This window comes from Coturnix japonica, chromosome 28 (assembly GCF_054131305.1).
Source record: "Coturnix japonica strain WE chromosome 28, WE-NBRP24, whole genome shotgun sequence".
NCBI classification, from domain to species: domain Eukaryota; kingdom Metazoa; phylum Chordata; class Aves; order Galliformes; family Phasianidae; genus Coturnix; species Coturnix japonica.
Genome location: NC_140690.1, coordinates 6,128,541 through 6,156,451, shown reverse-complemented (window position 1 = coordinate 6,156,451; position 27,911 = coordinate 6,128,541). Strand labels below are relative to the sequence as shown.

Sequence of the window (27,911 nt, the reverse complement as noted above, 5' to 3'; positions counted from 1 at the left end):
ATGTAACGGACAAAAAGTAAACCAATAAAAATCACCCAAATAATGATGATGGGGGCTGGAAAGGGAATTCCTCTTTCTTTATCTTTCAGATGGAAAATCAATGATTGCATCCAAGTTCCTTAGTACAGCTGCGGGGCCTTCCTCCGCTTGTATCTTGCTGCTCCGTGTTGCAACAGGAGAGCTGCTCTGACCTCTCCTCTCAGCCTGTGCCTCCTGCACGGTGAGCAGCTTTGTGGATGGAGACACCCACACAGACTTGGGCCCAGGCAGAGAACTGTGCCCTGCAAGGGAAAAACACAGGTGAGACGGAGGAGGAAGCAGCAGCACAGCCATCCCAGTTCTGCATATCTCTCAGAATTGCTCATCCAAGCCACTGGAAGAAGAGGAGCTCAAAATAACCGTGTGCTCAGTGGTATGCTCGTGGCGAAGGACACAGCCACAATTAAGAGCAACTCACTGTATCGAAAAAGGCAAACAAAAAGCGTAGAAAAACTAGGGGGCAGGGATCTCAGAAAGCTTCACAGCCACACTTCAGTCAAGCTTCACCTGCTTGCAAAAAATCTTAACAGCAGTGATAGTTTTCTCCATGTAAGGCTTGGACACTCTCATGACCCAGCAACGGGGCACAGTATTCTAACCTAAGCCCAGAAGCCTGCTGTCTCCTCGACAGTAATAGAATTTTCAAAGGTCTTGGAGAAGCCCTGGATTGGATGAAGCTGTCAGATCAACATCAAGCTAATGGAGGAAGGTGCTCACCTACTCCCTCTCCCAATGCTCGTGTGTATTTGGAGCAGAAGAGGACATCTGCGTGGCTGATGAGGAATTCCACAACAGCTGACTGGGTCTGCAGCTCCATGCAGGCAGCTTCACTGGCGCAGGGAGATTGGCTCTGCTGGGATCTGAAGAAAAGGCAGATCTTACAAGTCATTTCCCCAAGATCATTTCCCCAAGTCTGAATTTCTGTAGCCAAAAACTGTCAAACTGGGCTCCGGAGATTTCCGCAGTGGGCAAACAGTGATGCCACTGACGAAATTATCCTGGATGATCAGGGACACAGCAGTCCCAGCTAAACAAGTGAGTAGAAACTGTCATCTAGAAATTGTTCCCCTGGGGTTGGAGGAGAGCAGAACTAAGCATCGTGTTGAAAAGGAAAAAGAAGTTTACCTTAAGAGGTTTGGAGCCCACACAATTGCTAAGTTCTTCGCGTCCATGTTTATCACCGAGCAGATCCCAGCCAGAGACACCAAGTGTCTCATTAAGTCCCATGGGGACAGTGCACTGGTGGTCAGCACTGAGGCAGACTTGATGACTTCCAAGAGGCATCTGGGGAACACAGAATCACAGAATGACCCGGGTTGGAAGGGACCTCAAGGATCATGAAGCTCCACTCCCCCTGCCTGGTAGGGCCACCTATCTTCCACATTTATTAGACCTGTCTGTCCAGGGCCACATCTAACCTTGCCTTGAATACCTCTACAGATGGGGGATCCACAACGTCCCTGGGCAGCCTGTTCCAGGACCTCAGCACTCTCCTAGTAAAGAACTTCCCCTACCAACCAACGTAAATCTTCCCTCTTTCAACTTAAAACCATTTCCCCTTGTCCTGATATTATCAGCCCTTTCAAAGAGTTAACACCCCTCCTGATTATACACACAGCCCGTGCCATCAAGGCCAAGCTTCTATCTCTTCTTGATTCCTAGTTCCATGGTGTGCACAGCATGCTGTGCTGCATGCACAGCACAGCTGTTCTGCAGAGGAACAGGGGCACCCAGTGACCAACAGCAGCCATTGTCTGCAAATACACAGCAACTTCCCAGGATCTGCAGCAACAATCTCCCCACACACTCCACTTCACACAGACACTATGACCCTGAATAGACTCAAGCAGCAGACTGAAAACAAGTCAGAGTTTTAGATTCCAGGATATTTGAGGGTCTATAATGTGTGAAATTCAGTTACACAACAGTGCCGAGGTGCCTGCGTTTCAAGCAACTTTCAGATCACAACCATGTAAAATAAAAACAAATTCAGTGCAGAAATAGCAAGCCTGTACCTTAATACCCATGAGATTATCCATTTTTTACTGCGTTCTGACTAAGTTCTAAAATTTGCTCATCCCAGTTCACTTCAACAAGTTCCACCAGTTCACGCAACGCCGTTCTGAGATCCTGTGTATGTTAGGCAGATAGAATTGAGCAGTGCAGAAATAATCTCTGACAGCTTTAAGAGCTCCGTTCTGCTTACAAACTCTCAGTCCAAAACTATTCTCAGTTTTAAGGAAATGAACACCTGAAGCAGTTGGATCATCTGCCATTTGCCGCATTATGCTTCTTGGCATCATGATTAGCACAAAGGGTTTTCTGCTGTCCTGCAGAAATGGACAAAGTCCTGCTTACAAATGGACCAAGTTTCAGTGTACAGCAGAGTTTGTACCAGACTGAAAAGCCACGTCATTCAGTTCATGTGCTCAGGTTGTTATGCACTCCCAAAGGAAACAGAACTAACTGTTGGATTCTGAAGGCAATCTGTGGGTTCCTACATTACCTCCTGATTCTGGAAGAGGAAATTCTAATAGCAAATGCAGAACTTTGCTCTTCGTAGACATGAGAAGAGCTGGCATTTAGTAACATTCATTTCTGGGAAATCAAATGATGTGTCTCTATTTTTACTACAGATAGTATAGGGAGCAGCCAGTTGAAGAACCAGATACAAAAAATCCGCCCATTGGCAAGAAAATACTTCTCCTTAAATTCTGTATGCTATCATGGTATAGAATCAGGCTACAGTGCCACATAGGCCAACCAAGCGTAGAACCAAATCCACAAAATACTGGCAGACAAAGCAGCAAAAACAGGGACAATATTCAGCAGACAGGCCTTTCTACCCACAGCTCAGCATGTTCTGCCATCCGAAAAGCAAGGCCTCTTGTCAAGCTCAGCTATTTCCCTTCTCAGTGTATTCTAGCACCACTGATATCCACTGGTATCCTCCTGTAGAGTCCCATCATATTGTCATCATCCAAAGGGAAAACCCACACAGCAGAGCATACAGCAGTACACCCACGCTCCAAATATCCGCCTCAAAAAACAAAAAGACAAGCTTACAAACCTGAAGCACCTCAAATGGCTTCCTGACAGACTGGATTGTCTGCCCTTGCCAAAGCCCACATATAGCCCATGAAAAGCTGGCTCTTTATCTCAAGAAAAAAAAACCTTATCGTCCCAGAGAAAGCATATAACCCTAATTCAATTGTTCTTCCACTCAGCTTAGAGCACTACTAAAACCAGCATCTTCACCTTAGCTCATCACACTGCTGCAGTTCCTTTTACAAGGATTTCACTGGCAAAAATGAAATCAAAGCCGTCACAAGGGATTTAGCACAGTTACGTGTTACTGGCTACGAGAGCTGTCAGCACAGTCACCTGTCAGGCTTTGCTGCTGTTCTCTTTATGTAGAGGCACAACAAGGTTCAGACACCTCACAGTGCAATTCTCACTTGGACTGTAAAGAAAAAGGAGGCTTGAAAAGCAGTGTGTGGAAAACAAAGAAACAAGAATTAGAACAACAGTGGGGCCATGGCACTTGTAGGAATTGCTCCGCCTTTAACAGCAGAGCGATTCAAGAAGGATGAGGGCATTCCAAACCAGACCAGTTTGGACAGATTAACAACTGCAAGTAGTGGGTTCCAAAATTCCAGACATCTCTCAGTTTTTAGTACACTGTGCATTACAATGGAAACAAGTCTTCACCTACAACTTGGAAGCTAAAGACACGTCTGACAAAACAGACTGCACAAAAATGATGGATAATTAACAGAGCAAATTGCTCTTTCAAAAACTTAGTAATAGAAAGAGATCTCTGAAGCTGCTGTTCTGTAGAGCCCCAAAGCAGTCGCTTGAGGCAGTTCAGGATTAGCCAGAGACAAACCAGCCAGCTGTGTGAACTGAGACCAATTGCACTTTTCTAGTCTGTGGCCACTGACAGCTTCTGAGAGCTACCAAGCAATGCAACCTAGCAGAATTCAGAAGGGAAACCAAGAGAGCCTACCTGAGCTCCACTGCCTTTCAATGCTTTGTGCAGAGGGAAGGGAAAGAGGGGAAAACAAACACCGCTCTACATCCCTCTGAGCCAATAGACACTTTGCCCTGGATTAGCTCTGGTGCTGCATAAGCTGGGCTTCCACAGCATGTGTTCAGGCGGTAATCAAGGCCTCCCTGGAAGAACACAAAAAAGAGAAACGTTTGCTTTAACAGAGTTTATGTCTTCTGGTCATAACAATTCAGAAGCCTCAGAGGCTTCTTCTCCTCTGTATATTTTCATTCATCTTAGATTTTGCTTTCATTCAATGTGACCTCACTAAGCAAATATTGTCTAAGACCATGAGCATCACATGAATGTGCAGATCTCAAGCTGCTCCCTTATCTAGTACCCTTGGCATGATGCTTTCTTTTCCTCAGCTGATCATCTCGATTGTGCCTGTTGATCGTGCAACAACAGCCTGTTGGTCTCGATTACCTGTGAGAGGCTCTAACTTTGGCCAGGAAAAATCATTTGATGATAAATAATTCTCTTGGAATCAGTAAGGCAGTCTTCCCATTCTTTCTTACCAGCACCCATCTTACATGTTAATAAAGGCTTCTGGAAATCAGTTTGAAGATCAAGAAACAATTCAGTTCAAGCATATGCAATCACAGGATTTGTACGTCACCTGCAAATGTCATTTTATTCTATCCACAATCTCATCCTACATACAGATCCTTAGAAGGTTCCTTAGGCACACCAACCCCATGCTCCTATTACAGACCCTTGCATAACACAGGTGATATACCTACAAGATTATCTACAGCTTAGACTACAAAAACAGGGAGTCTAGCTAGAGAAAATAACCTAGGTTATTTATATATATATATATATATAAGGTATGATTTTTATTAATAAACTGAGTGTTAGCAGCTGTCAGAAGAATGAATGTGTCACACACAGAGGTAAACTCCCACAGCAAAACTAGATGTAACATTTCCTATCTGTGTTTCATCCTCACAGGAAAAGCCTTTCTTCGCAAGATCTCCTGGAAGAGAGAAGGTAAGAGACATGAAAACTGAAGGATCCGAGCACAGCTCTCCAGTAGCTCCCTCTGTACGTAGATGGTCGCAGAGACAAAAGGTCAAGTCCACTTTTGGAGGGTTCCTTAGGCACACCAACCCCATGCTCCTATTACAGACCCTTGCATAAGACAGGTGATATACCTACAAGATTATCTACAGCTTAGACTATGAAAACAGGGAGTCTAGCTAGAGAAAATTATCTACCTGTGCTTCTGAGCAATCTGTTAACCACTCTCATACAGTTCAGGCCAATCCAAACAAGATGCAATGACATGTCAGCCACAGAAACAGCTTGATTTTAAGGAGTTTGTTTGGACAAGCCCCTGTTGCATACGGTGGTCAAACATGCATTACTTGGGGGCACATTGTATTTGATTTAACACATCCTCTTACCTTTGGCTTTGCACAGAGTCCAAAGTCTATCAGCTTCAAATTGTCAATCAGCAGATTTTCCCGGTGGATGAGAAAGCAGTCAGGAATGATTTCCACCCAAATGCCCAAGGAAACATCTTTTCTCTTCTCTTATTTCCTGCTGTGGACAGTGGTTCCCAGTCTACTCAAAGCTCGCTCGCTCTCGCTGTCTCAGAGATCTTCACTGACTGCTGGCAAGTTCCCATCTTCCAATATCCCAGGTGGGAAATACTAGCTTGTATCTGTTGGAAAGGACCTGGGGACTAGGAGGACAAGTGGTGAGAGACCACAGGCTGAATGCAAGCCAGCAGTGTGCTCTGACAGAAAAGAAGTACAACAAGATCATCAGCTGCATTAAAAAGCAGCACAACCAGACCAGGACAAGTCATTCCTGCTTCAACACTCATTGCACCACATCTACAATACTGTATCTGGTTTTTGGCCAGGAAGGATAACAACCTGAAACAAACTCTGAAGCAAGTTCTATGGATGACCTCCAGCCTGTGCAGGGGGCTGAAGCTCCCACTCAGAGAAGAGAAGCTGGGGAGAATGATCTTTGTTCAGAGTGCCTTCCAGTAGCCTTAGATAGAGGGATTTCATAAGATGCCTAGGAAAATGCTCGTGCTGTAATGATTTGCTTTACTCCGAGATACCAGCAGCTTACAAAATGCAAAGCTCTAACCTACTGGTGAGGAAATATTCAAGCCTTCCAGTACCTAACCTGTGCTTCAAGTCTTCAGTGACAGAAAATCCATTGGATGGGGCCAGAGGAATGCATCTCACCCCACACCCTCTGTACAGCCACCATTTGTTTAAAGGATCACTCTTCCTTGAGGCACAAAACTAGAGCAGGTTACACAACAGACTGACACCACAAGGGCTTCTCTCGAGATACAAACTGCAGCAAAGAGCATCACAAAAATGTGAAACCAACACTCAGATCAGATCTGTGTCTCTGCTCCGCTCATTAGGAGCATCATGTTTTACTCCCCTTTCAGAGGAAGATACTTCTTCAAGGATAACAAAATCCAGCTCAGCTACAGAACATAGTACCAAATAGCAATAATTATCTCACATTTCCTGTAGGGAAAGAATCCTAAGCACAAGATAATGAAGGATGTCTGAGCTTCAGCTGGGACTGAATTATTTTCTTCAGTGTCTGATACAATACAACGTTTTCATTCTAGAGAAACAATGGAGATAGCGCAGTGATGCTTACAGTTGCTGCCAGGCAGCGTTGTACAGAGCCACAGTCAATCTCAGCTGAGAGCCCAAGGAAGTGAGAAGGAACAGAACTAGGACAGCTGACTTAAACTGGCCAAAGGATATTCCATACTATATGACATATTGTGGAAGGAGTTTTGAAGGGGGTAGAACTTCATGTAAATCTCTTCCACTACTAGGAGGCTAACTGGACACTGATTGGTAGGTGGTGAGCAATTGCTTTGGCATTCATCATAACTCTGAGGGAAGAAAAGACACATTGCTGACACATTGCAGCCCCACATCCCCCTCTGCCCCCCCACAGCCCCACACCCCCCTGTCCTCCCCGCACTCCCCATCAGCCCATCCCACCTCAGTGCTGCCTCTGTCTCTTCTCTCCTCTCCCCGTCCCAGCGCCGGCCTCCCCCGGCCTCCCATTGGGCAGCGGCAGCTCCGCCGGCTCCGATTGGCTGAGCCGCAGTGCGCGGGAGTGGCCGTTGTGGGGGGGGCAGAGGGGGATGTGGGGCTGCAGTGTGTCAGCGTCAGGAGCACAGGTGAAGGCAGCTGAGCTGTGTGAGCAGTTGTGTTTGAGTCTGGCTGCAGCTCTCTTAGACCCCACTGAAGGGCTGAGTGCCACTGGGAAAGGATCTCTGTGTGGAGATTGCTTCTACTAGAGGTAGTTCTATCAGACTGTTCTATAGAGCTGTGCAGGGGCTGTAAAAGGAGCTGAGGGGGACTGTAGGGGGGATATGGGGCTGTGGTGGGCCATAGGAGGACTAGGGGCTCTAGGGGGCTGTGAGGGTGTGTAGGGGTTGTGGGGAGCTATTGGAGGATATGGGCAGGTATGGGGCTTTAAGGGGTGGTGTATGGAGAGATAGAGGGTTGTGGGGGCCTTAGGGTGATATGGGGCTACTGGGGGCTGTCGGGGACTGTGGGGAGGAATATGAAGTTGTAGCAGATTGTGGGGGTGTAGGTGTGGTATATATATGTACATCTATGGGAATATACATATGAAAAAGATAGATCCATGTGTGTTCTGGGCTGCACTGAAAAAGGGGTGGCCAGCAGGAGAGGGAGGTGATTGTCCCCTCCTGCTCAGCTCTTGTGAGGCCCTATTTGCAGCACTGTGTCCAGGCCTGGGAAGGATGTGGAGCTGTTGGGGTGGGTCCAAAGGAGGGCCACTGTGATGATCAGACGGAAATTTGGGTGAAGCTGCCTGATTTTATGAAGCTATTCCTGTTATTTTCTTGGTGCTGTGTTTCCCAAATGAGTGGTTTCTGGCTGTGCTGCAGCACCAGTCTGCATGTGAACATCAACTCTATTCACCATCTGGGAAGATTAGGACTTCCCTTCTCCCACCAGCACCACTGAATTACAGTTACTCTAAGGAATCCTTAAAGAAGGGTTTATAGCTGTCATGTTATCTGAAGTGCTTGGGGCATTCTGATGCTATTAAGCTCTATGTATTAACAAGTTCAAAAAGAAAAGGTAGGCATCTGATTGTTGTGCCAGTTTCTAAGTTATTTGGAAAGCTGTACCACCCAACCACTCCTTCTATTTGATGGAGGTGACAAAGCTCAGTTTAATTTCTGACTGCTGTTTAAATTCTGGAGCTCAAGCTGGTTCCTGGAGCAGAAAAAGCTCGGTAGCTGTCCCTCCTACAAGCAGGCACCTCTGAGCAAAATATGACATCTCAATTTCTGATGGTAAGGTCAGGAGATCTGATTCCAGCGTCTAGCTTTTGGCTTCATGCTATGTTAGTGGGACCTTTGGCATCCAGCACTGACTAACAGCAACTGACAGGCTGGTAACAGTGCACATCAAAGCAGTTATGTGTCAGGATGGGTCAGGAAAATTGTATGGCATTGAGATTTCCTGTCTTTGCTCTTTGCAGATCTAACTAGCTGCTGGAAGAATACTGTACGCCATGTTCACACCATTTTCAATGAGCTGGATGAGTCTGTTGTTGGCATTTTAATACCATTGACCAGGCAGGCAATATGTATGGAGTATTTGGCTCTCTCTACAGTAATGAATATTTCAGTGTCTTCAACGTGTGGCTCATTGCTTCCATTTCAGGCTGCCCAGAGAAGCTGTGGATGCCTGTCCTTGGTGTTGAAGGCGAGGTTAGATGGGTGATGGGCAGCCTGAGCTGGTTAGTGGGCAGCCAGCCCATGGCAGGGTGTTTAGAACTGGATGATCTTGAAGGTTTCTTCCAACCCAAGCCCTCCCGTGATCCTATGATTCTGTGATTTCATTCAGGTTTATTGAGATGAGATGAGTTCTCCTAAATGCGCTGTTCTCCATATGATTATAATTGGAGTCTTAAATTATAATTGGAGTCTTAAATTATAACTAGAGCCCATCAGGTAATTCCCAGCCTCCTGCCTGTATCAGTGGCTGCACACAGTGAAAAAGTCTGATGGGAATTTAACCTCTAAAATGTTCAGAAGCAACCAGAGGGTGAATATATTCACTATGCAAATACCTGCAGGAATAAGCTTGTCATGTATGTCCTCAGGTACCACAGTAGTTAATGGTGGGACTCAGTAGGTCATGCTGAAAGTTGAGTCTGCTGATCTTGAAGGTCTTTTCCAGCCTACATGACCTTATGCTAATATTTCTGTATTTATTTCTGTTCAGCTCCCAGAAAACCTCCCACCCAGCCCCCAGCTGACCCCGTGGTGAAAAATAAAACAGAAACCTCAGTGACGCTGGCATGGTCCCCTCCGAAGATGCAACCCCCATTCCAATCGATGGCTACATTGTGGAAGGCAATAAACTAACTGGCTTCACGTGGGTGAGGTGCCACGAGTCTCATGTCCCCGTCCCAGAGTTCACGGTGAGCAATCTTTCTGAAGAGGCTGATGATCAGTTCCGAGTGTCTGCAGTCAATGCGCATGGACAGAGCCCGTCTCTGGAATTCCCAGGGAGCGTGCACCTTGGTAAGCACAAAAGCCCCAATGGAAATGGGTCAGTGTGTGCTGAGCAGCTGTGTTGGTTCCCTAAAGTTGTTTTCTTTGACTTGAAGGATAGTAGTGCATTAACACACCAAAGGCTTTCCTTTATTACTAGTTCTCCTATCTCCTATCAACCTCCAGCTACCACTAAAGTGATACAAGTTCTGTTTCTGTGACAGAGACATGAATATTATTATCTTTTGATATCTCACATGTGCAAGAGGCAGAACTTTCTGTAACAGATTTGAAGCATAGAAGTGCTTCTTCCAGCACTCATGCAAAGGGTGAAGTAGAAATGTACCTATGATTTAATCTTCCATCTCTAAATGAGATACCAGACTTGCATCTAAAGAGCATTAAGACATCCATGTTGTTCTTCCTCAGAACCAGTCCTGGCTGTGAAATCCCCACTAACAACTGGTGAAGCTGTACCTGGAAGGAATGCCATGTTTACTATTGACCTTACAACAACGTGTTGCGGCACTTGGTACATCAATGGTAAAGTCTTACAGGAAAGCGAGACCTGCATCATCAAGAGAACCCAAACTACTCACAGCCTAATGATAAAGAACGTCACCAAGAACGATGATGGAGCAGAAGTGAAATTTGTTGCCAAAAATGTTGATGTCAGCAGCAAGATGAGAGTGAGAGGTATTTGCTTTGATCCTTCTCCTTTCCTCTTCCAGTCAAGGCATAGTTGCTGTGATCTGCTGATTAGAACTGGGGCTGCAGGCATTCACTGACTGTACCAAATACCTGAAATTGCATCCCATGGACTGATGTGAGTCCTGGTAATGACCTAAACATGATAGCACAGAGTGTAGGGTAAGCCAATCTACCCAGCTGCTTGGTATCTGAACCAGATTGCTTCATGCCAGCTGATGAATGTCTGCAGTTCACAGCTATTGGCCAGTGCATTCAGTCACCAGGTTTACCACTGCATCACCATAGAGCAGTACTTTCAGCTCCAGGTTCAGACAGCCTTTCTGATTGCACTGGAATAGTTTAGAAGTAGGGGAGCAATCATTCCAATAATATCAATCAGCGTTGCATGACCAAATATAACAAATAAACATTCGTGATGGGAGGAGCTGTTTGTCACTGGGTGGAAACCTCTGCAGAAGCATGTTTAGAGCATTCTTAATCAGTAGAAGGAGATGTTTGGTTGATTTTTACTTAGTAAATCTGGCAAGAAGACCAAATTTAATATCTTGAATTGCTCAGCACTGACATGTAGAAGAGACTTGTGACGAGTCACAGGGATGTTTACTTAGCTGTCATTCCATGGTGGGCTTTTTCTTACACAGATGTAGGGAGAAACTGAACTTTCCCACGCAGGTCTCTGTTTTGCTGCAGGGTTTAGGTCTGATCTCTGAGATCCACACGCTGGGCCTTGATTGCAATAAATGAGAGCCCTTTGTTTGCTCCAGTGGAAGACTTTCCATTTCTGCATTACCCTCTGCAGAAGACACAAATGCAAATGCACCTTCTTCCCAGCAACAATTGCCTTGTTCTTTTTTACACTGAGTATGCATGAGGCTCTTCATCATATTCTTCTGGCTTGTCACCCTTGCTGATCCATGGAGAAACAACAAAGCCCTAGAGTAGTGTATGCACTTTGGCATTGGAGAGCTTACTTAATTGCTTCTTCTCAATGAACAAACTCCAGAGAGGCATGGAGACAGCTCCAAACAGAATTGAATAACGGGACTAAACTTATGGAGAGCACAACTTCCTGCCAAGGCTTGTCAGCTAGTCTTAATTTTGCTTTTCTTCTCCCTCTTTGTCACGTTAGCATAATATTTCATACTGGCAGGTCTGCCCTCAGAATTAACTGGCACAGGCTACCCAGGGAGGTGGTGGGATCCCTGGAGGTGTTCAGGAACTGTGGAGATGTGGCCCTGATGGATGTTATCAGGGGGCATGGTGGGGTGGGTTGGGGTTGGAATCAAAGGAGGACCCCCATGTATTTCAGCAGGAAGCACTACTGGTAATAAGACTTTTGGAGCAAATCCTGGTAGGGCCACGCTCAGCTGGTCCAGTCCGGAGGCTGTTCCTCCTTCCTGCAGTATCTGCAGTGAAAACCAGCAGCTGCTTTTGTGTGGCTGGGCTCACATCCAGCAGTGGTGAGGTGACTACAATTATTCCACTGTGTGTTAATAGAGGCCAGTTTCATCATCTAACTTTTGCGCTCCAATTAACTTCCATAAAGGAATTCTGTTTTTCTTTTCAGTCCTAAGTGTTGTCTCCATCTTTTAGGCTCGATTTGTTTTCCAGGGGGTTACAATGCAGTAATAGAACACCCTCCATTTATTTCCTTCTAGTTTGCTTGTTCCAATTCTTTCCTCAGTTTTCCGAGTTTAGACATTTTCTTTAAGCCCTGGGCTTCTTCCTTTGGCTCTGTCCCCTGTACAGTGTATGTCTTTCAACTTGTGGAGATAAGGTAATCTGGTACGTGGTTTATAAAAGCTGCCAATTTGCCAGCTTCTGAATTAGAATCTAGCAATTAGAACTAGGATTAAACGTGTATGTTTGGCCTTATGATAAATGAATGCCTCATGGTCAGCAATGTCCCTGCAGTTCTTTACCATCGTACATATTTTGTGTGCCCATATTTTGTTTCAGCACTGGCAAACTTCATAAACAAAGAGACAACTGGAGTCACGACTTGAGCCCTGACATCTGGGCTTCATTCTTCTAGTTCATGAATTGCCTCAGCACTTACATCATATTTAAACCTATGACTGAAACGGTCCTAAGTTCTTAGCATGGGAATCCAGTCTCCTCTTTTGACAAATTAAACTCCACATTTGGAGAGTTGAGTGTCTCCTGCTGTACCTGAAGGACGTTGTGATCTCTGAGGTGTCTCCCTGAAGTGCTGTAAGCACAGCCATTAGCTCATAGTGCAAGTAAAGCACTGTCAGGTCAAGCCTGGAGGAGTAATGCTTGTCACTGACATGTTCCTGTTCAGGGTGGAGCTGGAGGATAAAATAACACAAGAAATTGTCATTGAAAGTCAATATCTGTGAAATTCAACTGGCTGCATTCACAGAACCTGGCGTTAAGATCTGGTTTCTGGTTTCTATCTTGAACCTCTTTTCCATAACCCAGTCCTCATTTATGAACTGAAGCTCTACTGAAAGCCTTTTGCTGTGTATGCTCATGCTGCAGTGCAACGCTTGTGACCTTTAACAGCACATTCACATTCCTCTGATCACAGGCTCCTTAAGGTTGATTAATACCGTCTAGTCCAACTGCTCACCCATCTCCACCAAGATGCTCACCATCAGCAGGCTAAAAACTCAGCAGAGATGATAGATCAAGCACAACACTGGATTTGGGATGGCTAGAGATTCCTAAGATATTGAAGGGTTGCTTGCAGGTGGTGTTGGCTCAGGTATTCACCCTGCATCCCACCTCCCGTTCTGTTTGGTTGAGAATCATGCATTCTGCAATTTCACTTTGTAATTCAAAGCCCCTTTCTTTATCTGTTGAAAAACTGATCTAAAACAAGCCAAGAAGACTCCATTGGAACTGGTGGATGCAGAACAAAGGCATCCCCTAAGGACAAGTTGCACTGTTTGATGAACATTATTGGATGAGAGTTAAGCTAAGATTTAAAAAGTTCTGGGGCTGTCTCTGAGCATCAAATACAGAGGAAGCCTGCATGATTCCCTGAGAATGGATACCTCCTACTTTGGTGTAGGGTGAAGGGAACACTAGCAGTAACTCCTATCACAAAATGTCACGTGGCTCAGACAAAAATGCCATCAAGAGGGGGCTTAATTAGGAGCAACAAATGGTCACAAGATGGTCTTAGGGCAGGGAAGTAATCTATCTATGTGCTACTGATTGATGCTATTAGTTCTTAACAGCTTGACTCTAGAGGGGCTGTTCTTCTTTGGTCACCTAGTTTTAAAAGAATAGATGGCTCCTGTCTATTACAATTTTTAACTCATTATTTGTTCACTGATGCCATAAATGTGCCTGGCATAGCAATTGGCCTTGGTATATCCAGTGACTGAAAGCAACAGTTGTGAACGCCAGAAGAACGTGTGCAGAATACAGAATTGATTAAAAGAAATAAGAACTGTCTGCATAGAACTTACTCTTTCCTTACACAGGAGAATCAAGCACACGTTTGTATGTGAGTATCTCCAGAGGTGAAACTCGATCACCCAAATGTAATGAGCAGAGACATTACAATCAGTTCTAACTGTATCTTCATGCTGTGCTGAATAAGCCTGAGTCAGGATGTAAACCACTTTTTCTTTTTTTCTTCAGATGAAGCCATTAATGTTGTCAACAAGCCCAAAATGACTCCAGAAATATCAGTCAGTCCTTCTGAAGACCTGGAGCTGGTGTGTGAGGTGTCAGCTGCAAGCGGAGCTGTTGTATGGAAGAAAGATCAAACAGAGGTGAAGCAGGACCAGAAGACAACCATCATCTCCCAGGGGACGCACCGCAAGCTCATGGTCAAAAATGTGACCCTGAAAGACCAAGGGAGCTACAGCTGTGAAACAAAAGATGACAAAGCAACATTCCAAGTGAAAGTCAGAGGTGAGAAAATGCTTGGAATCCCAGAGATAAAGGAACGCTTCATTTGGTGTGTCTTGCATTTGGAGGATCAACTGACAGCCTCTCTGGTGCAAAACATTTTGGCTCTAGGACTTTCTCTGTCATCTAGTCTCATAGCAACACTTTTCTACATGTGCTTTTCCATCCAGGAATGAATTACTGCAACAAACAATAGGCAAGGAGGGTAACTTGTGCAGCTCTTGTAGTCAGCTGGTGTCTGCAGGGTTACAGTGCAAGAGCACACCAGGCATGCAAGGAGTGAGAAAAGGGGAGGTGTTTGAAGAGATCTGGTTACAAAATTTGAGTGACACAATTAGCTGGAAAATGCCAATAATCAGACTCATAAATGGCCTGGGTTGCAAAGGCCCACAGTGCTCATGCAGTTCCAACCCCCTTCTTTCTATGTGCAGGGTTGCCAACCAGCAGCCCAGGCTGCCCAGAACCACATCCAGCCTGGCCTTGAATGCCTGCAGGGATGGAGCATCCACAGTCTCCTTGGGCAACCTGTTCTAGAGGGCCGTTCCCTTCTGATTTACTGGAAATGTAGAGAGACATCAGAAGAAAAAAAGATAAGATAGGAGGTTCAGCAGTGCATGCAGGTGTTCTAAATCTCATGTCCAAATCTGCTATCAGGCTGCAAAATGTTTAGCTTTGTGATATGATGTGATATGATATGATATGATATGATATGATATGATATGATATGATATGATATGATATGATATGATATGATATGATATGATATGATATGATGTGATATGATATGACATGAAATGATATGTCTATCATTTCACAAGGCAAAATAGAGGGGAAAGTATTTTCCTGTCTTAGTGAGGCATCACGATGCTCCCTGTGAAGTGCAAGTATAATGAAAACAGGCAACTGGAGTAAGCTCTGCAGCAGACTACAGCAAAACTGTGTGACTCTTGTGATGTCCCTGCAGAGAAAGAAGACGTGTTTACAGAGAAGGACAAGATACAAAAGGAGATGAAGGCTGCACCAACAGATAATGCCACGCTGAGCTGCGAGGTGGCCCAGGAGAAGATGGAGGTGAAGTGGTACAAGGAGGGGAAACTGATCACCTGGAGCAAGAAGTTCAAGGTGGAGTCAGAGGGCAAACAGCGTCGGCTGGTGCTGAGCCAGGTGGAGAAGAAAGATGCAGGGGAGTACAGCTGCGAGGCTGCTGGCCAGAAACTCACCTTCAAGATTCATGTCACAGGTGAGACAGGTGTTGTCTGAAATACAGCAGAGAACAGAAAAGTAAAATCTAGTTTCTATTATACAGTGATCCAGTTGCAGTAGTCTGTGCTGAGGTTTTTTCCCTAGACTTGATTGCCTGGGTTTGTAGAAAGTATTTGGTTTTAGTATGGCACAAAGACCTGTTTCAGTCTGTCTGTAGAATAATAATTACTGATATATGTACAATGGAAGCAATATTCAAGATATTATTCAAATCTCTCCTGTGCCTGAGATCCCAAACTGTAATTCTTGTTCACCGAAACATTTGACTAAGATAAGTATGTGCAGTGAGGCTGGAGTGCATGTTGTACGTGCAGGCTTTCATGGTAGGAGAAGCAGGAACTTCTCCTAGTAGTACACTGCCTTTTTCCTATGCCTTTATGTTGGAGGCTGCATCTGGATAGGTGAGTCTGCTACTCCCAGTAAAAGACCTGGTAGAGCTGACTATTCCCAGAGCTCAAAGTAAAATAGATATCTGCAAATCACACACAAAGAACAAAGGACTGCATTGGTGAGCATATTTCCTTTGTGTCTTTGACAGTCACAGTTGTGGCAATGGTAGATGCCATGAGGAGTCTGTTCAGGAAGCCAGGAGTACTGTTCTGGGTCATGAAAAGGCAGCCAGTGGTTTGACTATCACATGTTTATGTGTTTTGATGTTTCACAGTGGGTCTTAAGTAAAAGGAACTCAGGTTTTGGTTGCCTGCAGGACAGATGTTCTTTTGGGTTCAATATGTTTGCATAGTGACTTGCAACCATGGGACTGGTGTTCAAGGACCCTCTTGGTTCCTTCAGTTCCTAGGTTCTTTCTTGCCTAGATTTGACACTTAGTTTCAACAGAAGAGCTGATATTCTCTAGTGAAGGCTATTAGTTTGGGCACAAGTGGTAACCTAAACCTGTTCCAAGCTGTACATACAAACCTGCAAGATGGTCTCATTTCAGTCCCTCAGTCAATACTTTTTCTTTTCTTCCCTCAGAGCCAAAACCTGTGTTTATAAACCAGGAGAAGGTGCAGAAAGAGCTGAGTGCTGCCCTGGCAGCAAGTGCCTCCCTCAGCTGTGAAGTAGCACAGAATCCAATCTAAGTAAAATGATCCAAGGATGGAAGACTGCTTGCCTCCTCCAGAAAGTTCAGAATGGAATCTGTGGGCAAAACACGGCGTCTGGTTGTGGAGCAGCTGGAGAAGAAAGATGCTGGAGAATACATCTGCGAGGCTGCTGGCCAGAAGATGACCTTCAAGTTGGAAACAACTGGTGAGCATTTGCTTTGGGAACACTAAGCAGCTTTGGTGGGATGTGGATGTGGGGGAATGGCTGGTTTCATTGACATGAGAGAACAGGCAGTGATGCTGTGAAACCAGATGGATGATGCTCAGCCTGGCCATGTGCCTCAGAGCTGTTTGCTCAAGGAAGCCAAGTGTAGTTGTGGGTTTGCTCTCAAGAGCACAGTTTGGTAGGGATGAGTTGGCGGTTGGACTAGATGACCTTAGTGGTCTTTTCCAGCCTTAGTGACTCTGTGGTTCTCTGCTTCAGGAAAGACCTACTCGCTGACTTACACACGTGTCCAAGTCAAGGATGCCGCAGAAATAAAATCTGTAGCAGAAAAGGCAGAATCTCGTGCCCATCTTACAGTGAAAGGTAATTATGCTTCTGATGACGATTTTGCTTAAATTATCTTATGTTATAAACCAGCTAACATCCTTTGCTTTAATGTCAAGGAAGTTAAACACCACCATGACCTTTCACAGAAATAAAAGCTCCAACCTACCTGCCTTTCTGTCCACAAAATATCCAGCTTGTCTTTTGGGATTTACTTTGCTAAGTAAAACAGGCGATTTTCTTAGGAAGTTGATTTTCTATCTTTAGACTTCAGATTTGTGTTTGAACGTTGAGGGATAAAAACATAGCTTGAATTTTTCTTCATCTTCTCTGTATGTTTGAAATGAGCACAGGTTGTGTTTTTTTTTTAATATATACAATGTTAGGGTATATATATGATGTTAAGTGTGGTAAAGAAAAGGGAGACATTTGAGTTAGCACAGTACTCAAGAGTTCAGTCCCCAGCTTTGCCACTGTTACAATTATAAGGGCAAGAACATCCTGGAAAATGAATTTCTCCTAAGTAGAGTCATTTCATTTGAGCTACAGAGACCTTTACTAGGAGAAAACTTGTTGTTCAGAGCTACGTTGCTGTATTTAATCAAAGTAATTATCAATGTCTGTGTTTCACTGATCCTCTATTCCATTTCGTAATGCGAGGAGTTTGATATCGAGATGGGAAGGTCATGATTTGATTTGGATGTTGGACTGGGAATCAGAAGATCTGGGCTCTCTTCAGGTTGTCAGTCTTATTGTCTGACTTCTTAACAACTTTCCTTTCTTTCTACTACTTTTTTAATGATGTTTTAAGGCATTTTGAGCTGATAGGTGTAGTGTTCATATGCAGTAATGCTGACATGAGTAAGTAGGGTGATAATGTATGGGTTTTTTATATTCCTTCTAAATCTCTGCTTTCTCTTGTTCCATCCTTCTTAAAGAGCAATCCATTAATCTAGTAAAGGAGCTGTGTGATGAGGATGTGACTGAGCCTGAAGAAGCCAAATTTGAATGCGAGATATCCATTCCTTCTGTGAAACCTCCCAAGTGGTATCTGCGTGAAGAAATCTTACAGGCTGGCAGAAACTTGATTATGCAGCAAGAAGGCACCATCCACCGGCTGACCATACCGAAAACCACCACTGATATGACAGGCACCATTCAGTTCTCAATTGGCAAATCCAAATCCACAGCCAATCTGCTCATCAGAGGTAACGTATCCTGGCTTGATTTACATCATGAAGATGAAGAATTAATTAACGTACAGTCTTCCTTCACTGGAGTCTTTGAAATATTGTGTGTTTTCTGGAGGGTCTGCTCCATTTCCTTTTAAAAGTCGTTGGACACTAAATAAGACAGCTGCATCTCAGTAAAAGATCTGTTTGAATAGTTGTGATGTGCTTACTATTCAGACCTACAGAGCTGAGGTTTTGTCCTTGGCTATACCAAAGAAGTCAAATCAGGTGGAATTAATTGTATTTCTGAACTAGACAAGTTTAAGTTTGGTAGCACCTAAATTTGATGCAGTTTGTCATTGATTTCATCTGAAGGAAACTTCCAGGCTTCTTATCTGCTGTTGTCCCCAGCGTAAGAGTCTCCATTCACATCCTAAAGTACTTGTTATATTTTCAACTCACTCTTATTTGAAAAAAAGCCTCAACTGGGAGCAATTTAATAAGCACAGAACAAGAGCTGGACCTTGCATTTAGTAGATAATATACAGTATTACTTTATAGAAATGTAGTCAATGGCATTCCCTATAGGCAGTCGTTTGTTTTATCTTTAGAGTGGTTCAAAGAACAATTGTGAACATGGAATTAATTGGAATGGAATACACGCAAGAGACTTTCCTCTTCTTCCAATTGTCCTCATCCTTTCTTCTCTTCCACCCCTGTTTTGCAGATTACCATTTACAAATCACCAGGAAGTTGGAGGACAAGACAGCTTTGGAACGTCATTCTGTCATCCTGTCCTGTGACTTCAGGCCTTCTCCAAAGGTTGTGAAATGGTTCAAGGGTCACCCACCCATCGAGCCCTCTGAGAAGTACAAGATCAAGAGGGATAAGCATTCAGCAGAGCTCAAGATTCTGAAGCTGAAGCCCAATGATGCTGGTGTGTACAAGTGCAAGGCAGAAATTGCAGAGACTTAGGCCACGCTGACAGCTGAAGGTATGAGCATGGAGGGTGGCCTCTTCCATGTCCTATTTCACCTCAGATTTCTCTTCTTAAGGTTCTTATTTTTGTAACAGTTCACCTTGTTTCCCCACAGCTCGCAATGTAGAAGTGACGAAGCACCTGCATGATGTGGAAACTGAAGAAGAGAGCTCTGCTGTCTTCTCCTGCGAGCTGTCCCATGATGACGAGGACGTGGAATGGTTCCTGAATGGCAACCTCCTTTACACCAACAATTACAATGACATCAAGAACGTTGGCAGTTGCTGAACACTGACAATGAGTCAGGTTAAGCCTGAAGATGCTGGCACAGTGACAGTGAAGTCAGACAAGGTGTCAGAAAGCGCACCTGAAGGTGATAGGTGGGTCTGGTCACAACCCTCCTGGATGTAAGAGATGCTAAGGAGCTCCAGTTCATTCTATTGTGAAGCAATCCTGCTTCTAAAGCTCACCTCTCTGGGGTGACAAGTTATCAGGGGCTTTCTTCCAGTGGAAGGTTCCATTGCAGCAGATATCAACGAAGGAGGATGGTTTTGGTGTCCTGCCAAAGCATTCCATTGCTTTTTATCATCATTTTACTTAACACAAGAAGAGTTACAGGAGCAATTTTTTTACTGCTTCAGTGCCATGCAGTGTCAATGCTGTTGTCTCCAAGGATTTATGACTGCAGGGAGAGATCAGCTTATCCTCTTAATCCTGTGGCCTGCTGTATGAGCTCTGCTCCATGTGAGGGCAATGCCAGCTCTCCAGCTTTAGAAGAGCTGCATCCCAATAACTTCATATGATATCAGTCCCACCCACAGCAATGCAGGCTGTCCCTCCTGTTCCCTGTATTCTCCTACTGATTAGTTCAGAATTCCTTAAAGCGCATTCTGTCAAGAGACATGAAACCGCTTTAGGTTCTATATTGGTGTTGTCAGTACTGGTAAAGATTTATTGATCTCTCCTTAAAAAGCTGAAAGCAACTGGAAATGTCTCAACTTCTGTATCACGTTGTTCTGTTTTGCCTGTTTAATTGCAGAGAAGCCTGCTGTCTTCATGAAGTCCTTGGATGATGTTTTTGGTGAGGAGCGGGGTGTGATTAAATTGGAATGTGAAGTCTCTAAAGAGAAGGTCAAACCAGTGAGGAAAAAGGACGGTGATGTGCTCACTTCTGGCAACAAGTATGAGCTGGTACAGTCTGGGAAGACCCTATGTCTCCTTCTCCATGACCTCGAGAAGCCAGATGCAGGTTTCTATACCTGTGATATTGGCACTGATGTTGCCAAGTCAAATGTCGGCGTTCAGGGTAAGTACTGTGGAAAGTGAAGGAGTGCTAAAAGCACATTCAGTGTGGTCACTATGTCTTACACCTATTCCCCCACGAGCCTTAATAGTTTCTACAATAGAACTGTATTTCTGCAATTTAGCGCAGTGATGTCTGGAAAATTCCCATTGCTTTTGAAGTAAATGTATCTCCTTTTGCCATGAAAATCACAAAAAACGTCAAGAATGTCCTGGAAATGTTTCCTTTCTAAACATCCCTAAAATGGAGAAATGGTTTGAACACCAGTAGGGGTAGGATGGTAACAAATTAGCTAATAGAAACATTTAATGTCTTGTCGTAGGCAAAACCCTTTTTCTCACGCAGCATCCTAGAGTTGTCCTCTCTGTTAGGTTTTTCCCTCTGTAGCTCATTGAATCTTCATTGTGCTCCATGGACTGAGCTGCTCTCCTTGTAGTTCTTCCAGAGCAAAGCCAAGAGATTCACGTCTCTTTTTTTTATAGCTTTCTGGTAATTCTGAGAGGAGAATGTCTTAGAGAATACATCAGTGAGGAACGCAGCCATGATCTGCAAATCCTGAGTTCAAACACCAGTACTGCTACTCACATTGGTCACGAATGCCTTTTCTCCATCTAAACCTCATACTAACCTATCTCTTATCTTCCAGAGCTGAATATTGGCATTAGCAAACGGCTGAAAAACACTGAAATCCAGGAGGTAGAAGATTGCACGTTTGAATGCATTCTGTCCCATGAAAGCATTGATGAGTTCAAGTGGACACTGAATGGAAGCAGAGTGGAAAGTGGTGGGCGATTTAAAGCTTCTAACGTGGGTTGGTAAGAGACTCTCCTTATCAAAAGTGTGACTCCTACTGACTCTGGGGAAGTCGTTTTTATTGCCCGTGGTCTAACCTCCAAAGCCTCTCTGTCTGTGAAAGGTAATGAGATGGGGGAGATTCTGGGGTCTGATTCCTTCAACTGTCTTCTGATAAGATTGTCATGAGAGCTAACTCATAATATGGTTAAAGTGAATAGCAACCTTCTACTTGAACCTTGAAGCACTGAGAATTTCTCTTAAAAATAAGTAAAAGGAGGAACCATTTGACACAAATGTGAGAACTACCCAAAGCACTGGGGTAGTGTTGGAAATGGGCATCTCACTACAGCTTGTTCCATTAACAGTAAATCAGGAATGATCTGTTGAGGGAACTGTGGGAGCAAATATCCTCTAAGTATAAGCTGAAGGGATGGCCTTCACATCATCTAGCTGTACAACAAATTCCTATCTAGAGCATGTGCATCTGAGAGCATCATCTGAGGCTCCCAGTGTGATCAGTGGAGAGAAGGAAGAGGCAGTTTTCAGACATGGTTCATCATCCTCAATGGGGTAGATTTAAGAGAGAATTAATGGTGCCTGGAATTCTATTGTCTGTACTTTACAGATTACTGCTGGCTGTAGGATGGCCTCTGTTGCAAGTGCCTCTCTAACTTATCTCCAGCATGTAGATGCGTGTATTTTGAGAGAGGCATCCTACCCTAAGTGTATGTTACTCAAAAAGCAATGTTTTCTTTCAGAAAAACCTACTGAGGTAACAAAACAGCTGGAGGATAAGACAGCAGCAGCAGGGCAGGACATCAGCCTGAGCCGTGAGCTGTTGAAACCAGATGTGAACATCAGGTGGTACAAGGATGGCAAAGCAATCAGAAAAAGCCAGAAGTACGACTTGCAGCAGGAGGGAACTGGGTCCATTCTGATCATCCATGACTCTACCGCCAAGGACAGCGGGGAGTACACCTGTGAGACAGAGGACTCTGAAACAAAAGCCAGGGTCACTGTGCAAGGTGAGTTGAAAAGCACACTGGGGAAGGCATGTAGAGAAGTCGAGGTAAATATCTGCAGCCTGTGGGTGATGTTTTTCTCTTCTGTTTCCTTGAGCGGGATCAATTCTTAGTTTTCAGAAAATATGGTGGATTAAAATATTTTAGTTAAAATAATCTCTAAACTGAATGATAAATGGCATGAGAAAGCAAAGCTGAGAACTAAGCTCCAGAAGAGAAAACAAAGTCAAGTATGGCATATTTAGAGACAGGTGAAGAACCCTTGAGCGCACTGAGGAGTACTAGCATACTCTGGAATGTCTCTTGGGCTCCCTACAGCACACATACTTGCTCTGGGGCATGTCTGGATGTCTGTAGAGCTAATTGCAGGGCCCTGAGAAACCTCTGGGGCACATTAGGGGGCACTGGTTTCCATGTGAGTGTTTCCAGGTTCCCAGAATTCAACAGGGAAGCCTTTGGAGACCTCTTGGGAAGATTCAGTGGGGCCCTAGAGTGATGTAGTAGCTTGTGTTGGTTACATCTGCTTGGCAGGGAAGCGATTTCCCTGGTGGGAGCTGACTGACTAGGAGGTGATTCCCTTGGTTTAATTAATTTAATTACCTGGATTATAATTAAATAACACTGTTCAGCGTTCAATCAAGATTATATTTTTCCAAAGTACTGCAGTCGTGCATCTGTAGCAGCTTTCCTAAAATATATCGAGTTTATTCAAAATTCCAGTGATGCTCCTAAAGCACTTGAAGTGCATTTGAGGTGGCGAGTGACAAAACAGCTCTGAGAGAATCATCATCAAATCAGAACATTGGAACGGTAACTAATAGCAGAGATTCTGATAAGAATATTTAAATTTTCAAATTACCTTTTTCTAAAGTTGTATTTCACCAAGTTTCATCAATATGCACACTGAAGAGCTGACTTGCTATGTTTCTTTTTATAAAAAATCATGTGTTACAATTGAGAAAAGAAGGTATAGCATGTAACATCCTCCAAGTAAAGTGCAAAAAACATTTCTTCACAGTTCCAATTAATGTCTTAGGTTTTGTTCAGACTCACTAAATGATGTATTTCAGGGTACATCACATGGGAATATAAGAAGACTATTCAGAACAGGAGCTGCAGAGCAAGATGAACAGTATGTGAAGGTAAGGCCGGGAACCAAGGACACAGCTTTTGTGTCACTCAGCCACCTGTGGCAGAGGTCAGGATTTCAGCAGGGATTTCTGCAGACGTTCCTTGAACACCCCCAGGGTGGGTGACTCCACCACCTCCCTGGGCAGTCCATTCCAGTGCCTGGCCACCCTTTCTGAGAAGTAATATTTCCTAATGTCCAGCCTGAACCTCTCCTGCCGCAGCTTGAAAACATTCCCTCTAGTTCTATCAGTAATGACACGAGAGAAGAGGCCAAGCACCAGCTCACTGCAACCTCCCTTCAGGAAGTTATAGAGAGCAATGAGGTTTCCCCTGAGCCACCTCTTCTCCAGGCTGGACATTCCCATCTCCTGCAGCCTCTCCTCATATGGCCCCATTGTGCTCCAGACCCCTCACCAGCTTTGTTGCCCTTCTTTGAACACGTTCCAATGCCTCAGTTTCTTTTTCTCAGTGAGGGGCCACAAACTGGAAACAGAATTAGAGTTGTGGCCTCACCAGTGCTGAGTACAGAGGGACAGTCACCTCTCTGCTCCTGCTGGCGTCACTGTTTCTGATGCAAAATGTATGTAAGTGTCACATGTGTGACATCCTTTTTGATGGAGTTCTGTGACTGGAGTTCAAGGGATTTGAGAGCTGACTTGAAGCCTGTGGGCATCACCCAGGAGTTGGGGTGAGAGGATGAGGCGTAGGAACAGGAACCTCTTTGGTCGTTATTAACTCCCAACTTTTTGGTCAGGAATCTCTGTGTGTTTCTTTATCATGTAAAGAACAGAGTCATTGTGCAGCTTGTGAATGAATTGATTCACGCCTGCTGATTGGTGCTGTTCTCTACAGGGAGCTGCAATGGAAATGGACACTTGTGGTCCACTGTCCAGCCCCCTCCCGTGTTGGATTTTCTGGGCTTTGAGACACGTCTTCCAGATGCACTTTGTGTTATTTCTGATGTGTTGACCTGTTGAGCTCCAGCCCCAAAGGAGGATTCAAGTACTACCATTGGGACTGTAGTATTTCTTGCTAAAAAGAATTTGTGTGAACCCTTGTCTTTCGTCTGCACAAAGGATCTTGTAATCATCTCTGTCTGTGTTTCTTTTAGAGCCAGAGATGGAGCAGAGAGGAACACAGACTTGGGTGAATCTTCATTCAGGAGCAGGGACACGTCATGCTCATCTGAGGTGTCTGGCTGACAGCAAGAGCAGAGAGGTAAGTTTCATAGGGTCGCGTGCCCATTTTATTTTATTTTTCATTCATGATGCATAGAGGCGTTCCCCAGACAAAGTGAGCATTTCTCAACTGGACTTTCTAGAAATGAGCTAGGCAGTGAAAATGGGTTTGAAGCATTCCTAAGAGCCCCGCAAGAGAATGCTGAGAGTTAATCTGGCACCCTCCTTTGGAAACGTCCGTTGTCTGTCAGCTCTTCAGCTGTGCCCTAACACCTCCCATTGCGCTGCCACACCAGGATAGAATTCCAAGCCCACACTGAGTCCTGGAATGTTGTGGTGCCGTGTTGGAATCAGACGTGACCACGTGGTCTTGGCTCCCCGCCTTGTGGGGGGTCATGGTGGACCAGGCTGTTGGCCGTTGGTGATGTCATAAGCGGCTGGAATGAGGGGAGGAGCGGTGCGTTCTGTGTTCCTTTGTGGGTGAGCTAGTGGTCGGAGTGGTTGGTTGTCTTGTTGTTCTTGTGCCTTTTGTGCCGTTAGTTAGTTAGTTTTGTTAGTTAGTTAGTTTTGTTAGTTAGTTAGTGTTGTTAGTTAGCGTTGTTAGTTAGTTACTGTTGTTAGTTAGTTACTGTTGTTAGTTAGTGCCGTTAGTTAGTTCCGTTAGTTAGTTAGTGCCTTTAGTTAGTTAGTGCCGTTAGTTAGTTAGTGCCTTTAGTTAGTGGCTTTAGTTAGTATTTTTAGTGCTTTTTCTTCTCACCGTCGTGTGCAGCAGCTTGTAGGTAAGTTGAGCTGGCGTGGGATGGATGGGTGGGCAGTGAGGTGTTGAGAACTGCTGGCTGTTTGAGCTCACAGCACCGTATTGCTTACTCTTGACCATCAGACGTAATTTTCCCCGGTACACACGTTCCAAAGGGGGTATCAGTAAAGTTGGCACCTGTCCCGTGCTTCTTCCATTGTCTTTGCTCAGTAGTGGAAGCATTGTAAAGTTGCTGGGCGGACAGGCATCACGTAGCCTGAGACTCAGCATGTCTTGCAGCAAGTGGGTGGGACAGTTGTGCTGTGTGTGTTATTCCATGACTGTCTTAGCCCTGCTCACTGACCTGCTCTTTCTCTCTCCTCTCCTCACCCTCCGCCCACTGCCTCGGTGCAGCTTTTGCTCTCATTTCATCCGAGCAAAGCGACAAGGAACTGCTGCAGATAGCTTGAGGTGATCTCACTGCCAGGTACGTGCCATGTTTTGTCCCCCCGCATGGTTTTGCCGCAGGGTATGCGCGGGTAGCTCTGAAGAAGTCTGTCCATACTGTGCTGTGTGAATAGAGAAAACAGAAGTGTGTTTCTGCTCTGTTCCAGCTGTTCACACTTGCTGTGATGGGTGCTGCGTGCAGTGGAATCAGCCGTGAGCCTGAGTTGGCGGCGACGGAGGTACAGTATGAAGCTCTGGCCGGTCTTTTTTCCCTGTGTTGAGCCATTAGAAGGAGCTGCAGGTGTACTCTCCTGCAGGAAAGAATGGGCCAAAAAGGGCCTGGCCACCTGTCTGTGCCAGTGCCATTGCTGATTAGTCTGGGTAGAGAGAGATGCATCTTTGCATGGCCTGGCAATGCACGCCAGAAAGGGAAATAACTGTGATGAGACGTGCAGCTCCTTCTGAAGTGCTCCTGATAAGGACGCAGCGCATTTGCTGCAGCTTTCTTTGCAGATGTGCTCCTCACCTTGAAATCCTCCTGGTTTGTCCTCAGTGCCCCGACCACGGCCTGTGCTCTGTTTTGCAGGCTGATAACATGCGGGAGCCGCAGCTGGTGCGTGCTATGTCATCTTTAAACGTACCAGCGATTGCGGCAGCCCATGTTATTAGGAGCCACGTCGCCCAGGGGCCGGATGAGCTCTCTCTGGAGGTAAGCAGTTCCAGGCGTTCCTTGTTGTTGTGCACAGAATTAGTATAGAGTGTGAACGCCTTGGGAATACTCTCATATTTTGTGTCGTAGAAAAAGGCTTTTGTTTTAGCTGTGCTGAAGCTGGGATTGATGTTTCAATCTTTTGCAGGTTGGAGACATCGTGTGCATTGTTGATATGCCACCAAAGGAGATGAGCCCCTTTTGGAGAGGCAAGCGTGGCTTTGAGGTAGGCACACATTTTTGACTAGAGAGCACAGCTTCAGTAGAGTCGGGAATCTCCGGTTGGAGCTGCTCTGCCTGCACAGGATGGCTTCTGGATGCAAACAGTTGCCCTGTGTCGGTGTCAGAGGACCTTCCCTTTGGCTCTGGGCTTGGGCTAATGCCCACCTGTCTTTTTGTTCTTATTACAGGTTGGTTTTTTCCCTGGTGAGTGCGTGGAACTCATCAGGGGAAAGCTGCCCGAGTCCATCCTACATTCATTGCCAAAGCCAGGTGCGTATTTTACATTTGACAATGCGGGTTAGTAAAATGGGGTCTGAACGTGGCTTTCAGGGGGTTCATTAATGCCCGAGTTGAGCAAGCTTAGAAAGAGAACTGCATTAAGCTCCTTGGGTACCTCCAGGGATGGGGAAAATCCGTTCTTGCGTGTCTTTGTTGGGAAAATGCTTTCTGTTGTTACGTGTTCTGTTGAATGTGTTGCACTTGGCCTCGTCCAACTGAGCCAGGGCTGAAATGAACTTGTTTTTTTCTTTTGTTGCGCAGAGCCAAAGAAACGGGGCAAGTTCATCTCCTGCCTTCGTTCCCTGTTGAAGGCCTGCCCCAGGAGAGCGAAGCAGCCGGAGCCTCCAACATTCTCGGGATCCATGTCCCTGCTTGACATCGTTGAGAGGTATTTAGCCAACAGGACTTGAGGGCTGAGCTGTAGGAATGGAAGCATCCTCTGCTGTTTGAAACAGAGCGCTTTTCTAAGCTGTGTTTCAGCAGAAACCAGGCATTGCCCGGAACAGGCAACTATTGGCAAGGGTTCGGTGCAGCTCTTCCCTCACCCTGCACCATGACTGACAGCATGCTCTGTTTTCTCTGCAGAATGAGTTCTCCCAGTAAGAGGGCAGAGTCAGCAGCTTGCAGTTGGCGTTCCTGCTTCTGCCTGGGCAAACCATCCCCTGTGGCCAAACGCCAACTGCAGAGCAGTGCCAGGGAGCCCTCTGAAGCAGAAGTCTTGGTCCTGGCAGGTAAGCATGCAAATCCAGCTTTCAAATCACTGCTTGTCAGCAACACAGGTAGAATTCATGCTTTCAGTGGGCTTGTACATCCTTCTGGCATTCAAGCCTGTGCCTGACATC

The 27,911-nt window shown here is 45.1% G+C and overlaps 3 protein-coding genes and 1 long non-coding RNA gene across 4 annotated transcripts; 3 read left to right on the top strand and 1 right to left on the bottom strand.

Moving 5' to 3' along the window:
• Positions 1-791: 791 nt before the first annotated feature.
• Positions 792-4,212, bottom strand: LOC146756189 (uncharacterized). The gene is made up of 3 exons (XR_014937678.1): positions 4,049-4,212; positions 1,165-1,323; positions 792-899 (listed from the first exon to the last, which is right to left on the bottom strand). It is a non-coding gene; the product is annotated as an uncharacterized LOC146756189 (long non-coding RNA).
• A 933-nt stretch (positions 4,213-5,145) lies between these two features.
• Positions 5,146-14,413, top strand: LOC146756188 (obscurin-like protein 1). The gene is made up of 3 exons (XM_085524820.1): positions 5,146-5,164; positions 10,065-10,331; positions 13,965-14,413. The coding sequence occupies exons 1-3, from the start codon at positions 5,146-5,148 to the stop codon at positions 14,411-14,413; spliced, it is 735 nt and encodes a 244-aa protein (XP_085380946.1).
• Positions 14,414-15,036: 623 nt separating this feature from the next.
• Positions 15,037-18,567, top strand: LOC146756187 (myosin-binding protein C, fast-type-like). Its single transcript, XM_085524819.1, has 3 exons — positions 15,037-15,055; positions 17,001-17,135; positions 18,035-18,567. The coding sequence occupies exons 1-3, from the start codon at positions 15,037-15,039 to the stop codon at positions 18,424-18,426; spliced, it is 546 nt and encodes a 181-aa protein (XP_085380945.1). The 3' UTR covers positions 18,427-18,567.
• An 8,157-nt stretch (positions 18,568-26,724) lies between these two features.
• LOC146756186 (rho GTPase-activating protein 32-like) lies at positions 26,725-27,490 on the top strand. The gene is made up of 3 exons (XM_085524841.1): positions 26,725-26,794; positions 26,979-27,060; positions 27,331-27,490. The coding sequence occupies exons 1-3, from the start codon at positions 26,744-26,746 to the stop codon at positions 27,477-27,479; spliced, it is 282 nt and encodes a 93-aa protein (XP_085380967.1). The 5' UTR covers positions 26,725-26,743; the 3' UTR covers positions 27,480-27,490.
• Positions 27,491-27,911: the final 421 nt, after the last annotated feature.